Source organism: Antechinus flavipes, chromosome 2 (assembly GCF_016432865.1).
Source record: "Antechinus flavipes isolate AdamAnt ecotype Samford, QLD, Australia chromosome 2, AdamAnt_v2, whole genome shotgun sequence".
Classification (NCBI taxonomy): Eukaryota; Metazoa; Chordata; class Mammalia; order Dasyuromorphia; family Dasyuridae; genus Antechinus; species Antechinus flavipes.
Window position 1 is genome coordinate 522,611,836 of NC_067399.1, and position 17,745 is coordinate 522,629,580.

The 17,745-nt window shown below is 32.8% G+C and overlaps 1 protein-coding gene across 4 annotated transcripts in view; it reads right to left on the minus strand.

Annotated features, from left to right (window-relative positions):
• Nucleotides 1–17,745, minus strand: part of SPPL2A (signal peptide peptidase like 2A) — a 57,316-nt gene that overhangs the window by 17,687 nt on the left and 21,884 nt on the right. For 3 of the 4 annotated variants that reach the window (XM_051980646.1, XM_051980645.1, XM_051980644.1), the window contains exons 6-15: nt 15,580–15,728; nt 11,823–11,919; nt 11,436–11,537; nt 9,451–9,532; nt 8,587–8,661; nt 3,927–3,983; nt 3,648–3,701; nt 3,124–3,226; nt 2,074–2,148; nt 246–406 (exon numbers count right to left, since the gene is read on the minus strand). In XM_051980646.1, the coding sequence (XP_051836606.1) occupies nt 246–406; nt 2,074–2,148; nt 3,124–3,226; nt 3,648–3,701; nt 3,927–3,983; nt 8,587–8,661; nt 9,451–9,532; nt 11,436–11,537; nt 11,823–11,919; nt 15,580–15,728 (955 nt within the window). The remainder of the gene's footprint in view (nt 1–245; nt 407–2,073; nt 2,149–3,123; nt 3,227–3,647; nt 3,702–3,926; nt 3,984–8,586; nt 8,662–9,450; nt 9,533–11,435; nt 11,538–11,822; nt 11,920–15,579; nt 15,729–17,745) is intronic. The other variant, XM_051980647.1, reaches the window with a different exon arrangement.

The window sequence follows — 17,745 nt, forward strand, 5'->3', positions numbered from 1 at the left end:
TAATCTTTATTTTCTTCTTTCCACAGGCAGGATTTTTCAAAGGTTCTTCTAGCATTTGTGCTTTTGCCTTCAGATACAGAGAAAAAGCTATCAGAGATTGAAAATGTGGTAGGGATGGCAGGTGGGCAGCCACCAGAAGGCTCATCCTGTTTCTAGAATGTCTTCATGACACACCAAAGTAAGCTAAGAGACAGTGATCATCATTAAAGTTAAGTCAAAATATCAACACGAACCCAAGTACATACCTGATAGCTAGTGCCTTCCCAGATCTTCTTCACTTCCTTACGTCTCCAAGCAATAATCACAACAGTAATAAGTGTGCAAGATACTAAGTAGAGAAGAGCTGGCTGCCCCTTTTTCATTAGCACCAGAACTATAAAAGTGAGTACCAAGCCCACAGCATATGCTATAAAAGGAAGAATGCTACAGATTAGTCATTTAATTTCACAGGCACCTGTGCTGATATTATAAAAATTCCTGAAGACTTTGTATTTAAACATCTGAAAGACCTGGGAAACTGGCTTCTATTTATGGTTTTAAGATTGTTTTACCCAATGCTTTTTGAAAAGTAACTTCAAAATCTCTTAAAAGTTTGATTAGAATATATGCATATTATTAGCTTAATTATTTATTAGGGATAAAAATAGTAACAGTAATGTTTCAGTTATCTGGTATCACTATAGAAGGAATTGTGCCATAGTCCAAAACAACTAAAATGTAATTATTCTACTGAGTGATAATATTTTGTTTCAACTACTTTGGATAGTTAACCTTTTCTGAATGATCCAAAGTAACCTTTTTTCCCTGAGACAATTGGGGTTAAGTGACTTGCCCAGGGTCACACAACAAGAAAGTGTTAAGTGTCTGAGGCCACATTTGAACTCAGGTCTTCCTGACTTCAGGGGTGATACTCTATTCATTGTACCACCTAGCAGCCCCTCAAAGTAATAATTTTGAACATACAACCAATCATAGAATATTAGAGCAGAAACAAACTTTGAATATAATTCTAGGCTAATTTCATAAATTTTTAGAGGAAGAACTGAGACCCAGAGGAATTAAATCATTTGCCCAAGGTCAAAGAGCCTCTTAGTTCAGTGTTGCGTCTCCTATATCAGAATGTCTTTTAAGATACTACAATAGGTGATATCTTTAGGAGTTACTGATATGGAGCTGCTTTAATTTAAAAAAAAAAAAAAAAGCTTTCCTCATCTTTCTTACTAATAGACTATCAACTGTCTTTTCTATAAGTATGCTTGATTATAATAAAACTTCCTTTGGCTTGTTTTGATTTGCTGGGCTAAGAAACCAAATTTGGGAGTTTGTTTAATTGTATTTGAAAAGAATCAAAAGGCTGTAAGGATTGGAAGGGCCATCCTGTACATAAAGAATATATACTTTATTCTATCTTGGATGATTGCTCAGAAGCTTTTATAGGTACTTCCTGGTTGTTGCCTGTATATTGGATAATTGCAGTTCCAAGATAAGGGAATTCCTGATAAATGAGCTATTATACTTTACATTTACATGAGTCTTTTGCTTTTAAATGTATATTTTAGGGATGGAGTGAGCCTAGACTCTGGGAAACCTGTGATTTCTTTGGCAGAAGGAACTCCCAATTTGAAAACTCCTTTTTACCAAAGACCTATTCTACCAATTAATATTCTTAGGAAGTTGCCTGGAGGCATTGAGAAGTGAGTTCAGTGATTTACTTGAGGTCACACAGCCAGTCTCCTTCTAAGAGGCAACACTACTTAAAATCACATCTTCCTGCCTCCAGTCTTTGACCATTATACCAAGCTAACTTTCAGAAACCTATTTTTATTTTCTTTTTACTAATTAGTGTTTTTCAATCTAATTTTCTCCTTTCAAAAAGTTTGTGAATTAGGTAAAATAAATAATTATTGTCATCTACCTGTGACAAATGAGTAGATTGAATAGTGACTACTCCTCATTAGCTAGCTATGAGCACAGTGAGGACTATAATCTGTATGTCTTACTATCTATATTCCAAGACTTGTCTTCTATTTGTCTATACAATTATGAATAAAAAGAGGAAGTAAAAGAACTTGCCAATTACACAGGAAATATAGTAGATAGAAGAACCAACATGTATATCGAATCTTCGACAATAAGCAACCAGGAGACCTAAAAAACCCAACAAGATTAGTTTCTTTAGGGGAAAAAACCTTTAAAATGAATTCACTTATGTATGCCTTTCAATATAGTGGCAGTAAGGAACCTTAAACTCTCTGGAATAAAAGAGGCTATATAATTTTAACAAAACTTGAAATTACTAACCCTAAGATAACTTAAAGGGGTTCTCTCTCCACTGACTTTCTAAAATTTTATTATCCTCTCTTAAATTTAGAATATTTTGATTTCTATTATATTAACTATGACTCTGGCAAACCCCCAATTAGAGGAAGATCAGATCTCATCTTCATAAGCACTGGGTTTTAGGATTTTCAAAAAAGGGTAATTTTCATAATAGCATGAAAAAATTTCAAGTTTTAATACTAAAGCTTAAAAGGTCAATGAAACATCAACTTTAGTTTTACAGTTGCACAGAAATAACTAGTTTTTTTTAAACCTTTTTAAAATTAAAGATATCCTTTGTAAATTTCAGTCTATGAAGAATTCTCAGAACTGACTATATGAATAAATATTTATATACACACAGCTAGCTTCTGGCCTAGTTTCCCTCATAGGCACCTAAATCATAGACCATCCATGATCAAACATTAGCTATTCCTCTCAAGAGAAGTGCCCCGATATTGTGTATTCCCTATAGGTCTGAGAGCATTTCAAGAGTCATGCAGAATCAGAAAAAGAGAAGATAATTATTTAATTGAAACCTACTCCAATGGTCCAATCATCAACTATCTCTTCAAGTATATTTCTTATTATCCTGTCCTGGTTCTTCTAAGCCATCTCACACATTTTAAAATAGAAATTTAAAAATATGATTTGTCTTATAGGCAACTTTGGGAATAGTACTTTCTCTACAGACCTGTAATTACAATGTAATTACTAAATTTATTAACATTCAAAGGAAATATGAAAAACAAGTTATTTAAATGTTAAAAGCAAATAAAAAAATTATTATAGACAACTGCTCACCTGGAACAATAATGTCTCCAAAACCCAATATTGAAACAGGGGCTAAACACACACTCATTGCTGAGAAATATATCAACCTTGGTACTCTGATAACAACTGGTAACTGCAGAAGGAAATGCTGACGTTAAGCCTCATCTGAATCTTTAATTATTACATTTTAAAAGCAATATATTCACATCAGAATTATTGATTTACCCATTTTGATCAACATTTAAAAGAATTTGAAATTGGAGGACACACATTGAACATACATACACGCACACACACATGCGTACACACATGATTTACAAAGCTTGAAAGAAGCAGATTATGTAGTGTTAGAAAAATGAAACCCAACACACACATAGGATTGATCTTAATAATCCAATAGCCCCACTGTCTAACTTCAATGACCAACAATATGACTCAGGTCTTGAAATAATAGTTAGACTTTATTTTGGTCATCCATTTTTCCCCCAAGAAGAATCTTATCTCAGAGGATGTGATTTAGAATCCAGTGAACATATCTGAAATACAATTCTTACTTTCTCATGGGGAGCTGATTGCTGAGCAGTGGCTTCCACCAAGTTTCCACCATTCTAGGATGAAACCCAAGTCAATAGGTATTTAATAATTTTAAATGACTAAAAAGTGGCTATATTTTGTAAGAAAAAAATTATACCTTAATATGTACTACATGCTTATTGAATTAAATGAAAAGACAAAATTATTAATTGCAGACACTATGGAAATGCAGCAAAATTAATTGTATATATACACACACACTCGGTATGAAAATACATTTCTGTGTAACATATTCCTACCTTTTCATTGCTTCCAAAAGGTCCAGCTGCAACTTCGATCATGATACTTTCCCCATTCTATTCAATGAAAAAGAAAAAAGTTATGCCCTCTAAATGATTTAACAATTTGCCACTGTTTAAGAACTGTTTGAGCACCTAGCACAAAGCATCTATCTGGTTAATATTTGCTGAATGAGTAATTAGCAAAAATGGAAAACCAAATAGAATGCAGTCACTCAATATACAACTCAAAAATACCTAGCACACTTGTTCTTCTTACAATGGTGTTGATAAAACATCAGTGACTGACAGAGAATAAAATGCATCCAATTTAACAAAGTAAACCAAAGTACTGTTCTGTACTAACATATAATTCTGATAATCACAGTCAACTCTTCATTATCTGCATGAATAATTAATAATGATAACTATAAATCTGTAATATTTAACTAATAACTTCATATTTATATTTTAATTCAGGTATAATTCTATGAAAAGTCGCAACACTAATTGTATAATAATGAAACTATATTGCATAGCAATTAAAGGACTTTCTAAACAATCAATATAGTAACAAATAGTCATTAATATCTGCTGAATGAAGAAACAACCTAAAAGGAACTAGAAAGCTCTATAAGCCTCCTGACCTTATAAGCTGCTCATATTCAATTTTATACCCTTTCCACACTCCATGCTGGACATAGCATTCTGTGACTCCTTTTTTTTTTGCCCAAAGTTTCTATCAGAGGAGAGTATAAGGTGAAAGGGGGAGAGAAGCAAAATAAACTTCAGTGTAATCAGTTTTTGGAAGTGGAGCTTGGCATGGAGATGGCAAAAACTCTTCAGTCACTGGACTGAGGATGCTGTGGCATACAGATTTTAAAGTTCTATCATCTCAAAGCAAAATAGGTAATGAAGGTAAACAGGTATTAAAAACAAAACTGATGGTATTAAAGGAAATGTTATGATAGACTAAGGATTCTCCCTTTACTTTGCTTCCTGGGTTGGAGAGGATAATCAACTGTGTTTTTTAAAGACTCCTTTTGCTCCTGAGCAGAGTTGCAGGAGTAATGAAATTACTAACTGTAGTTAGTTGTCAAGTCTTTCCACAATAAGAGCACAGCTTAGCTTACTTTTTTAAGAAAGTTAAGAACTTTTCCCTACCTCTCAAAAACAATACTATTTGTCATATCAGACAGCTTCCTGGGAAAATAACGAAGAAGTAAAACAAAATATCAATAAAAACTTACTAAAACAAACAAAACGACCCCAAACTAAGGACATACAAAGCTCCTCCATCCATTCAAAGTTCTTTGCATTGTCACCTATTTTCTTCTTTTTCATTTTGAATCCTGTCTATATTAGTTATTACTTATATAATAACTTACCCAAGTTACTGGCTAAGTCAATTCACATTTCTGGGCCTATTTTTGCATCTTTAAAAATCAAGATTTTAAATAAACAACCTGACTTCTAAGGTCCAGATGCAAAACTCAATGACTTCAAATTCCTATAAAACTTTTCAACTTGGAAGCCTCACTAGTACCTCAAAATCAGTCTGTTAAAATTGAAATCTGTTCTTAATTATTACTTCACAATTTCTGTGAGGGGTACCATGATTTACTGAGTCTTCTACTTCTGAAACTTGGTATAATTTTTGATTCCACTACTTCCTTTACCTCTCCTATCTAATTAGTTAGCTCCTCATATCTGTTCTACCTACATAATATCTCTGGAATCTATCCCCTTCCTCTCTATTTCTACTGCTATTACACTAGTATAAAGATAGTATCTACTACTTGCCTGAACTAGAGCCTCCTAACCGGTCTTGCCTTCATGCTTACCTTACTTCAGTCTATCCATATCACCCCATCAAGTTAAAATGAATACCAGACTATCCTCTAATAGATGGATAGTTCCATTTAACTCCACTGCTAAAAGTTTTTCAGTAGATCTACCACTTTGGTTTCTATATTACATCTCTCCCATACAACTGTCATAACTTCCTATTTGATCTCTGTGGCAGCATTCTCTCACTCCAATTCAATGTGATTTTTTTGAAGCATGGATCTGACCATGTTACACACCTGTTCTCGAAAAACTCTAGTGATTTCTCTTCTATCTCCAGAATTAAATCTAAAGTTCCCTGTATGACATTTAAGCACTTTGCAACTTGACTTCTTCTTATTCTTTCAGTATTATATCTTATTCCCCTTGACATAATCTATAATCTAGCTATCATGGTCTATTTGCTTGTACATCTCTCAACTTCCTGCTTTTGCAATGCCTCTCCCCTATATCTGGAATGTTCTTCATATCTTATCTTTTAGTTTTTTTGATTCAATTAAGACCCAGTTCAAATCTCACCTTCTGCAGGAAACCTTTCCCAGTCTTATCTTTGAGATTATCTTCCATATAATTCTACATACAACTATATGCACTTAGTTATTTACATTTCCTCATTCATTAGAGAAGGTAAAAACTTATTTTTCCTTTCTTTATATTGCTATGCCTTAGTACAATGCCTGGCAGATAGTAAATGTTTAATAAGAATTAGTTAATTAAGTCATTAAATTAAAGGAGAAGGTGACAAAATAAATGGTAAGGCTATTTCTTAAATCATATTTCTACATCATAATTGGATTTCCATTTAATGGAGAGTTGACTGTGACTCATTTGCTAATGAATTCTTGTAACCCCAAACTTAAGTTTATTAATATTTTCACATGCTCTAAATACATGCAATCTTATATTCCTACTTCTATACCTACATGCCTACCTGCTATAAATCTATTAGGTTCATGGACATGATGTAGCACTTCCAAGGTTCAAACCTTCTAAGCATAACAGCAAAAATGGAAAAATTAGGAATGAAATTATCTGAGATTAAATGAATGACTATGTAATGAGGTGACATCAACAGCCTAAGAGTGTAAATTTAATCCCAATATAAAAACTTTAATAGAATTTATTTGCTTTTTGTTGTTGTTTTCCAATTTTACTATATGAATATAAAGTTAATAAACATTTCTAGTTCCTAGAGCTAAGAGTAGAACAAGAAAGAAAAAAAAATTTTTATACCTAGTAGAAGGAAGAGGGAATAGTTGTATATATGCTATTCTTACTCAGGTCACATAATTATAGGTTTTTAAACCTATATGTCCCTAAGGGATGGACCTTAGAAGTTACAGATCTTTAGTCTTTTCTTGTATGCTTCTGCTTTGATTTGGAAAGTGGCAGGGGAAGTACTTCTCACAGAAATGGTTGATACAACTGAGACAAAAAAGAAATAATGTACCCAAAGGATAATTGCTTATTGGTGTAAAGCAGAATACTATAACTATAAAGAGTTCAGCTCCAGTTCAAATTTCCCTTGCATACTTTGTTTTCTCTCTGTCTCTTTTTTTCTCTCTCCCTCTCTCCCCCCCCCTCTCTATATCTATCTATCTATCTATCTCCATCCATCTTTCTTTTTCTTTGTATACTGAATTAACAAATGACAAAATATAAGACATTCCTTTATAGAGTACATATCATCTGGACAGAGACTAGAGAAAGTATTTGTTTATTGTATTATGTTATGAAGATTCAATAAAGCACTGTTAGTATAGGCCAATTATTGAAATAGGTTTGTTATTTGGAATCTGCCACAATAATAGTATTTTCTATAATGGTTTTACTGGTTCTTATAAATACATGCAAAGTGATGTAAGCCCTTAACCTGAAAAGATTTGGTGAGGCTTATAATATGATCTAGAAGATAAGAATTTTAATAAAAATTCATATTACAAGTCATAACACTAATTTTATACTTATGTATGCCAAGTGATCTTCAGCTATTAAGACGCAAAGCAACCTAATTCACATTTTTGCACTGACTATTTTACTGGGCTGTTTTTAGATCAAATGAGATAATGCATGTTTTTCATGAATCATATAATATGACAATAGTGTTTTTTTTCCCCATTCATAGATATAGCCTCATCACTCTATCTATAAAAATGGAATATGCTAGCAAAATATTGTAGGCTGGTGATAAATTCAAAATATAATTTTCCAATTTAAAATTATTTGAAAAAGAGCTTTCTCTATTATTCATCAACACTAGGTCATATCCTTGGGATTATAGTATACATTAAACATAATAAAAGTTTTTATTATAAATTTAAAAATCACTAGGAAAGAAAGAAGGAAACAATTGATGGAGTGATAAAGTTGGTTTGAAAAATTAGACTGGTATGGATAGGCAAAAAATGAGTCAAGAAAGGAAAAACACATAACTCTTAAAAACTCAGGAGAAAGAAACACAAATCAAGAAAAGGATGAGTGAGAAGCAAAGTAGGAGTGATCAGATAATGATGATAAAGCTTCTTAAATTGCAGAATGGAAAATGAAAGAATTAAGGGGGAGGGGGGGGAAGCCAACACCATGCATATTAGTATCTCAAACTGAAACAATTTTTTAGTTAAAAATGCACAAAAATACCATTACACTCTCTATGAAACTGTTTTAACTGAACAGTAAGAATTCTCAAAATATTTCAAAATGGGGGGAGAGGATTCATAAGGGCATACAGATTTCAACTTCATGGCAAAATTCTCATGCATAAACGATTTAAAGAACTGAATAAATGTCTTATTTCTCAGAATGTTATATGTAAATTTTAGAAATATTAACATACCTTTGTGATGAATGGTGTTATGAAAACAAAAAATACATCATAGATGAGGAGGAGAACTAGAAGTATTACACAAGCCTATTGGAAAAAAAATTAAAGACTAAATTTCACACATCCTAAGAAAGCATTGATAGTACTTTCAGATAATCACACATCTATATACCTATTAAAAAAACCCAACCAATCCTTACACAATTGCTATTTCTTAATTTTGTCCTATAATACAAAAAAAAATTTTGTTTTTCTTTCTACTATTTTTATTTCTTTGAATATTGCTTGTTCTTCATTCTCAAAGAAAACCATGACATTAGGGAGGTATTGCCATGACATGCAAGTGAATTGGATTTAAGTGAGGGAGGGCTATGTAAAGTCACCCACCTCACTTTCCTCTCCAGAACCACCTATGTCCAGTGGCAAGAAAGAGATCAGGAAGGCTAGAGTCCAGTGGCAAGAAATAGATCAGGAATTCTGGAAATGGCTTTCATTTCTTTTAATAGCATTGATTTAAAACAAAGTCCTTTGTTAAATTTCTCCATTTTCTACAAGGCTATTCAGTATGTATATCATCATTCAAACAGGCAGCATGGTGTAGTAGGAAGAGTGTAGGAACTTAGAAACAGAAGACTTAGGTTCAAGGTTTAGCTCCCTCAGTTTGCTAAGCTTCACAGTTGTGGGTCTCAGTGTTCACAAATGTAAAGTGGGGAAGATTGAAGTATTTTTTATTACTTCATAGGATGAGGGTTGAGTAAGATAATATACAGCAAGTACTTTGTAACCATCAAGATACTTTACAAATATGACTTATTATTTTCTTATTACTCATGCACATAATTAGTATACTTTGGATAGGACAAAAATATACTCTACCTTGAAATTGGGTAATTTCAATGTTTTAATTAGATTCAGACAGAAAGCCATTCCCAAGAGATCTTGTAAAATCCAGGCCCATCTAAAATAAGATATTAATTTTATTATTTGCAATTATTTTTAAAATGAATCCCCACAAAATAGAGAGGTCACAATGAATAATATGTCTAACAAAATCAATACAATAAACAAACATTAAACATCCATTATTATGGGTCAAATATTTGGTAGAAAAAATTGAACTAAAAACTAGACTGAATCCTCAGGAAATTCCTACGAAGAGAAATAAGGCATATTCTTGGAGGAGAAGTCTCTCTTTCAAGAGATGGAAAAGGCTCCATAAAGAAGAGCATATTTGAGTTAGATTTTGAGAGAATGGATGGATCTCCATTTAGGAGATGGGTGAAAAAAGCATAGTATAGAGATGGGAGAAGGGAAGAGGAAAAAGAGCTGATGGTGTGTATTCTGATTTGACTTAGATGTAGAAAGAGAGAAAAAGGAAGTAATGTGATATAAGGCTGAAATAGTAGGCCAAATTATAGAAAGAGTTATATGCTACTATAAAGGACTTTAAAAAGAAGTTGGTAAAACAGTTTTTGGGTTGAGAAGTAACATGATTTGAAAATTATTGAAGGTTATACTGGAAACAAGAGAGTCTGGTGGCAGAAAGACAAGTCAAGAAGACATTACAATCATGTATACTTATTTTGTATTTAATTTATGCTTTAATATATTTAACATCTACTGGTCATCCTGTCATCTAGGGGAGGGACTGGGGGGAAGAAGGGGAAAAATTGGAACAAAAGGTTTGACAACTGTCAATGACAATTACCCATGCATATAAATTGTAAATAAAAAGCTATTAAAAAAAAAAGAAGACATTACAATTATGCTAAGCAAAGATGGTAGTGAATTCCTGAATTAGAGTGAATGCAGTTGAATTTGAAAGGAAGGAATAAGTATGAGACTGTAGAACCTAAATGAAAAAGCCTTTATAAATGACTTTATATGGGTAATAAATGACTAGAACAGGTCTAGAATGATACAAAGGTTCTCAAAGGTGATTGGCACCATCAATATAAGTAGAGCATTTAAAGGAATGGATAGATTTTCTGGTGGAAATGAATTCACTGTGATCATGTTAAACTTTAGGTACCAGCAAGGTCATCGAAAAAGAGATACCTAGCAGGTAACTGGAAGCTCAGAAGAGTTAGAATATTGGAAAAGTCATTTCCATGGAGCTGTTAAATGAAGTCATGAGAAAGTGTATAACTACCAAGAAAGAAAAGGGAAAAAAGCTCAGGACTGAAGTCCCTGTGATATGACCACTGGGTAGCATTGTGTAACAGAGTGCTGGACTTAGAATCTGGAAAACATGGGTTCAAATACTGCTTTAGACATTAGCTATATGACTCTGACTCTGGACTTCAATTACCTCATCTATAAAAGGAGTGAGTTAATGATCTCTAAGGTCCCTTCTAGATGTATATTTATGATTTTATGACTGTTTATTATTAATTTTGTTCAAAAAATTAAGAAAGCAATATTTCCTACATGTAACAAAACAATGACATACTAGAATATTAAGCATTATGATAAGAAAAGGATGCAATAATGCTAAATTTGTTTTTAAAATGTTGCAAGCTTGTAGAATAATTCTCCTAAACAATAAGCTAAAAATTTAGATGTATTAATTTCTATCAACTTTTAACAATGTTAATAATTCATTAAATGACTTTTAAGCTTTATTTTTACGCCTACATTTAAAAATGAAATCATAGTTTCAGATGTTTTTGTACATTTGAATACAAATCAATCAACTTGAGAACTATTTATTTGACATGGTTTTTCCTGAAAATTCATTTTTTAAAGACTATGATATTCCAGGATAAAAGCCACAAATCCCTCAGCCAAAAGATGTTTATCTGAGTGAAATATGTAACACTCTTGTCTCTAATTTAAAATAGTAAAAATTGATCTCCCACCTGTCATCATTTCGAAAAACAGCCCAAACAACAGCCAGAGATATGCAAAATGCTGCAAGAAAAAGAAGTCTCACTTCAAAGCTTTTACTGCCACATGCAATCCTAAAAGAAACAAAAAAACAAAAAAACAAGGGAGTTAATTTAGTTTGTCAAGTACTGAAAACAGATTGGCCGTTAGTAGGTGAGTTAGATTAAGTAGGCTCACAATAGAGCCAGAACAAATACAAAAAAGACTGTTCAGTGCTAAAGTTGCTACAATAACCACTTTTAAATAGAACAACTGGTAACAAAGTGTTTAAATGTGTGCTATTTTGAAATTTCCACTTTTTTGTGTAAACCTTAAATAGCTAATGGAAACATTTTATAGTTGTCCAGAAAAATTCATACCTGCATTGTCCACATGGTATTTTCCTAATTAGTGATGAAAGGCAGTTGTATAAACTCATTGAAGATGCCAAACAGAAAATTGCTATCATAACATAGACTAGAAAAGAAGAGATATTAAATGAAAAAATAAATGTCAGTAAAACGCTGTTACACGGCATAACATTTCTGAACATCATATTTCAATTGATTGTTTTTAAAAACTATTTTAAATAGATGCTCAAAGAATATCCAATTAGACTGACTAGACTGTAATGTGATGGTATCTTTCACTGAATGCTTATTTAGGATCTGTAAGAGAAGTGGGAAAGTTACTTGTATGCCAGTAGTTGTTTGAAAACCACTCACTCTAAAATTTAAACTAACATAATCATGTGAGTTTTAATAAAATAAATCCGAGAATATTTAAGAAAGAAAAATGAATTCCTTTATTCTGCTTATTTGAGATACATAATAATGCATACCTAATAATCTAACAATATATAAATTATTTCTGTGGGTTTATATAATATTTATAGGATATAATTTGATTTACTCTATGCCATATCCATGTAATAAAGTACCTTTTAAAAAGTTGTTAATATAGTTTTCAATATTTAATATACATGTGTTTTTATTTTAAATTATTTTTTGTGATAAAATTACATTTAAAGGATTGTTTTCTTTTTTTTTTTTTTCATTTCTCAGTACTTCAAAATGATAATTAATTTTGCTGCATAGGCATTTTGAAGTTTCAGTGAAACTGAGACTACTTCAAGACTTATTCAAGAGAGGAGGACAAGTCTAGAGCCAGGGAAATCATCCCTGTAGGGGTGATTAAACAAGAAATAATAAATATAAGATATGGATGAGACATATACAAATAAATGTAATATAGGCACATGAAAAATTAGATTTATGAGAAATCTGAGGGAGGAAATACTTTTAGTTCAAGGTGGGTGGAGGGAGGGATCAAAGACTTAATTGAGGAAGTGGTACCTGATCTGAGACTTTAAAAAGAAGAATCTAAACATCGTCTGAGAGACTATATTCCAGGGGTGCATTTATGTTTGAGGCAGAGGCATGGAATGGGAATGGAAGAGGTCGGAAGGATGATGTATACAAATAAACATAGATGGGAAAGATGAAATCAAGAAACGATCAATAGACTAGTTTGTCTGGGATACAGGATATTGGATAGGAGTAATGTTAAATAAGAAGAAAGGAAGGTTGGAAACAAATTGTAGAGGACTATGAATACCAAGTTAAGGAGTTTCTATTTTATCTCAGTAGGCAATAGTGAGCCACTGGAACTGGAGAGTAAGGTCATCAGATCTACTACAGTTATTTTGGCAGTTGTATAAAGGATGGCTTAGGAAGAGAAAAAAAAGAGGCAGTAAAACAAGTATGATAGTTTTTGTGAGAGATAATGGTCTGAACTGTAGCAGTGAGCCAGGGAAAAAAAAAAGAATGGATTAACATATTGACTAAATTAAAAAGCTAAAGTACAGTTGTCATAGATTGAGGGATGTTTTAGAAATGTTTTCCAAAGGCAAATGAATTAAGCAAATGATTCAAGATATGAAATCTCAGGTTCTTCGCCCCCACTTTAGGCTAATATTCTTTGAAGAGTGGCTTGGCAAAGGTTTTTGGGTGATCTTCATGAATGTTCTTTTTTCTTCTTATTTCCTTCTTTTTGCTATTATACACTTTGGCCTTTGTTGGACAGTTACAAAAGCAGGACTGGCAAGTTTCCAAGAGGCTATACTGGAAAGAGGATTATTCTTTTACTTCAGCCATCAGGGTACAAAAAAGTTCAAGCCATTCCACAGGCCACCAACCATATTCCTGATTATACTGTGATATGATATAATTCTGAATTTGGTATAGAGGTCTGGATTAATGATAAAAGATTAATATATAAAGATATTTTTAAAATAAAATTTAGATAATATCAACATTAGTATTTTAACTCAAAAATATATGGACTTCACTTTTGGAGTCAGCATTATATTTGAGATCCTTCTAATTCATGCATGAAAAAAACTTAGAGCACTATTTTAAATACAATTATGTTTTAGTCTTTAGGGAAGAAAAATTAATTATACGATAGCAAGTACTTCTGCCTTGTCAAGAATGAATTCTCTTATTGAGATTATAAAATAACATCTAAACTAACAAGGGTGGAAGAATTTTAAATTTTGACTGAGCATTAAAAACGAAATAAGTTAAATCAGACATCCAAGTTTTCATTAAAAAAATGTCTTTATTTAAACAAAAGAGTAAGTTCGTGGAAATGGGTTAGAGTAATACCGTGCTTTCCCGATAATAAGACCTATCCCGAAAATAAGCCCTCCCCTTACTGTGTAAGATTCCTCTAAAATAAGCCCTCCCCTGAAAATAAGCCCTATTGAGATTGCTACTGTAGTGAAGGTGATCCCCTGCGCTACATGCTACATTACGGTACCCTCTGTATGCACCGTCCCCACCTCCCTCCCTCCCCGGGTGAAACGCACGCTGCGCTCCGAGCTGTATCCAATCAGAGCTGCAGCAGTGAGCGCGTTATCTTGTTCTTCCCCAGTGATTTGCTTGCTGGCGCCATTGAGAGCAGTGCCGTGGAGGAGAGCTGAGGCAGGACAACATAAAAACCTGGTATGTAAGCGGGAGTGATGGGGCATGATGGAGGATAAAAGGGGCATGATGGAGGATAAAAGAAGAACTCAGGGGGCATCATGGAGGATAGAAGGAGCACTCAGGGAGCATGATGGGTTAAAACATTATTGAGGGGCATGATGGAGTGAAAAGAAGGACTGATGGTCATAATTTTATTATTCTGTCTGCACGGGTCACCTGTGTTTTGACAATTCGTTTGGATGGAAAGAAAGCCATACCTCTAATCATCAGTAAGGGCAAGAAAGATAAGATTGAATGTGTATCAGGCATTTACGTTCTTGAAACCGAAAAAGCCTGGCGTACACAAGCCGTTATAAGAAAGTGTGTTGATTTAATGCTGCCACTTGTTATGCAAGGTAACCAAAGAGGTCTGATAATCTGGGATTCAGCTAGCACTCACCGCGCTAAAGAAATAAAGAACTTCCTTGCAGAGAGAAGAATAGATCAAGTAATGATTCCTGCAGGAATGACTGCCTATCTCCAGATCCTTGATATTGCAATAAACAAGCCATTCAAGGACCATTTGTGCATGGAAGTCAATGACTACATTGAAAACAGAATAGAAAGAAATCAGCGTGGAAACGTTGTGAAACCCTGTCTGCAAGAAGTCGTGACTTGGGTGAAGAAGTCGTGACTTGGGTGAAGAAGTCATGGGATAAAATTACTGACAGCTGTGTCGCCAAGGCACTACGAGCAGGTTACCTGGACAAGACATTTCATTTAAAGAGAGCTATATTAAATTAAAATTTAAAAAAAATTTAAAAAATAAAATAAAATAAAGAGAGCTATATTGCTGGACATGACAGATTGGGTCCACTTCTTCTGAAGGAAATAGAGGTGCAAGACATCCAGGACGGAATTCAGGGTATGGACACTTATGACGATGTTGTTGAAGAAGATGACATGATCATTACTGAATAAAGGTACTTTTTTTTGTTCACATTTACCTATTTATTAAAATTGCTGTCAATGTTCATTAAAATAAGCCCTCCCCTGAAAATATGCCCTCTGGTGTTTTTCTGTCCAAAAAAAAATATAATAAGACAGTGTCTTATTATCGGGAAAACACAGGTATATACCAAAACTTTTAAAAAGGCTAATTTCTTACCTAGCCACTTGTAGAAGAAATAAAGTAAGATGATTATAACACAACAGCCAACCACAAACATTATAACTGTAAGTGGAGTAAAAGTTAAGGAGTCTTCTTTCTTTTTTGTTTCTCTATCTTCAGTATTTGTCACTGCCTTCATGTCCTCCCTGCAAAATACATATAAGAGTCTCAGTCAACCTTATTCTGTCAAACACTCAACACAAATACTTAAAGAATCTTTTTCAGCAAAGGGAATTGTTGTGTGACAACACTTTCACCAATAGAAATCACATCCAGCTGAATAAATGGTAGATTGTGAACACAAATATCATCTCCTTTATAATTTTGTTTAGAACAATTCCTGGAGAGATCAGTTGAACTGGGGTAGGATATGAAAAGATAAGGGGACAAAAAAGGGACAGGACTATAGAAAAACTTGGCAGCAAAGCAGATAGAAAATAACAATATAAACACATGAGTTTATATGAATTAAAAATAAAAATTGATTCAAGCAAGGTTCAGATAAATTCCTAAATACCATTTTACCATTAGCTTTAAAGAGATATTTAGGATTAACATTCCAAGGCAACATAAAAAGAAATTAACACACTCTTTCCAAAAAAATTCCTAATGCCATCATTTGAAACACAATATTAAATGAACCACTTACTGTTCTGACCAATATCATTTTAGAATAGGATCTGGGTAAAACTTTTGTATCTGAACAAATTGACAATATTTATGACACAAAAACTTTGAGCTTATTATATCCTTATTGCTGCATAAAGTTAAAAGATTTAAAATGTTGTGATTTGAAACATATCAAAATATAATTATTATTAATCAATGCAATGGCATGAAAACTATTGTCTTTCCTATAGAATTTTCCCTCGTTAGTGTCCTCTTTAAGAGTTATTTCAATAACAATATATGAATTTATGTTTGAGTATATTTTTTAGTTTTTAAATTGTCGAGTAAAGGGCAAAAAATATTTTCATTATCTTCTTTGTAGAGTTTCTAAATTTTTATTTCAGTTCCTATACTAGCGGCAGAACTAGAGGCTGAATAAATATTAATAAGCTGATTTAGTTTAAAATAAGTTTAATACTTAGAGTGATGATTACTAAGCCAAAAGATTAGAAACATTTTTTAAAATGATGTAGTTACTCTATATTCTGTAATGTCTGTATTCTGTAACCAGCCAATCCTCCATCTCTTTCCCTCTTCTCTGATTTCCCTATTCCCTGAGATACAACAATACTGAAGAATATTATATAAACTTATTTGTAAAAGCAGTAGCAGGATTTGATAGGACTGATTCCAATATTGTCTTTTTTTTAGCTTTTAAAAAAAATTATAAATTTTTATTTATAAAACATATGCATGGGTAAATTTTCAACATTGACCCTTGCAAAACCTTCTGTTCCAACTTTTCCCCTCTTTGCCCCACCCTCTCCCCTAGATGGCAGGTAGTCCAATATATGTTAAATATGTTAAAGTATATGTTAAATCTACTATATGTATATTTATACAGTTATTTTGCTGCATTAGGAAAATCGGATCTAGAAAGAAAGGAAAAAACCTGAGAAGGAAAACAAAAATGCAAGCAAACAATAAAAGAAAGAGTGAAAATGCTATGTTGTGGTCCATACTCATTTCCCAGTGTTCTCTCTCTGGGTGGAGATGGTTCTCTTCTTTACTGAACAATTGGAACTAGTCTGTGATTCCAATATTGAAAGAAGTTCCACTATGAAAAAAATGCTATCAAGCAGCATCATATGCTATGGAGGAATCTTTTGTGAAAGGCAGAATCAATCAATTTGGCAAGTTTCATTGTTGTCTTAAAGAAATTGCCACAGCCAGCGCGCTAATCAATCTACACTAATCAACATGAGGCAAGTCCTCTACCAGCAAATAAGATTTGTTAAAAGCTGAGATGATGGTTAACAATTGTTTTTAGCAATAAAATACTTTTTAATTCAACTATGTACATTTCTTTAGATATAATAATATTCCCTAATAATGCACAATTACTATAGTACAGTAAAAATGTAATTTTTGTATGTACTGAGAAACCAAAAAGTTTGTGACTTGTTTTACTGTAGTGATCTGGACCAAAAATCATAACTTCTCCACAGGATGCCTGCATACAAGAACCTCAGTCAATGTTTTTGTTTGTTTGTT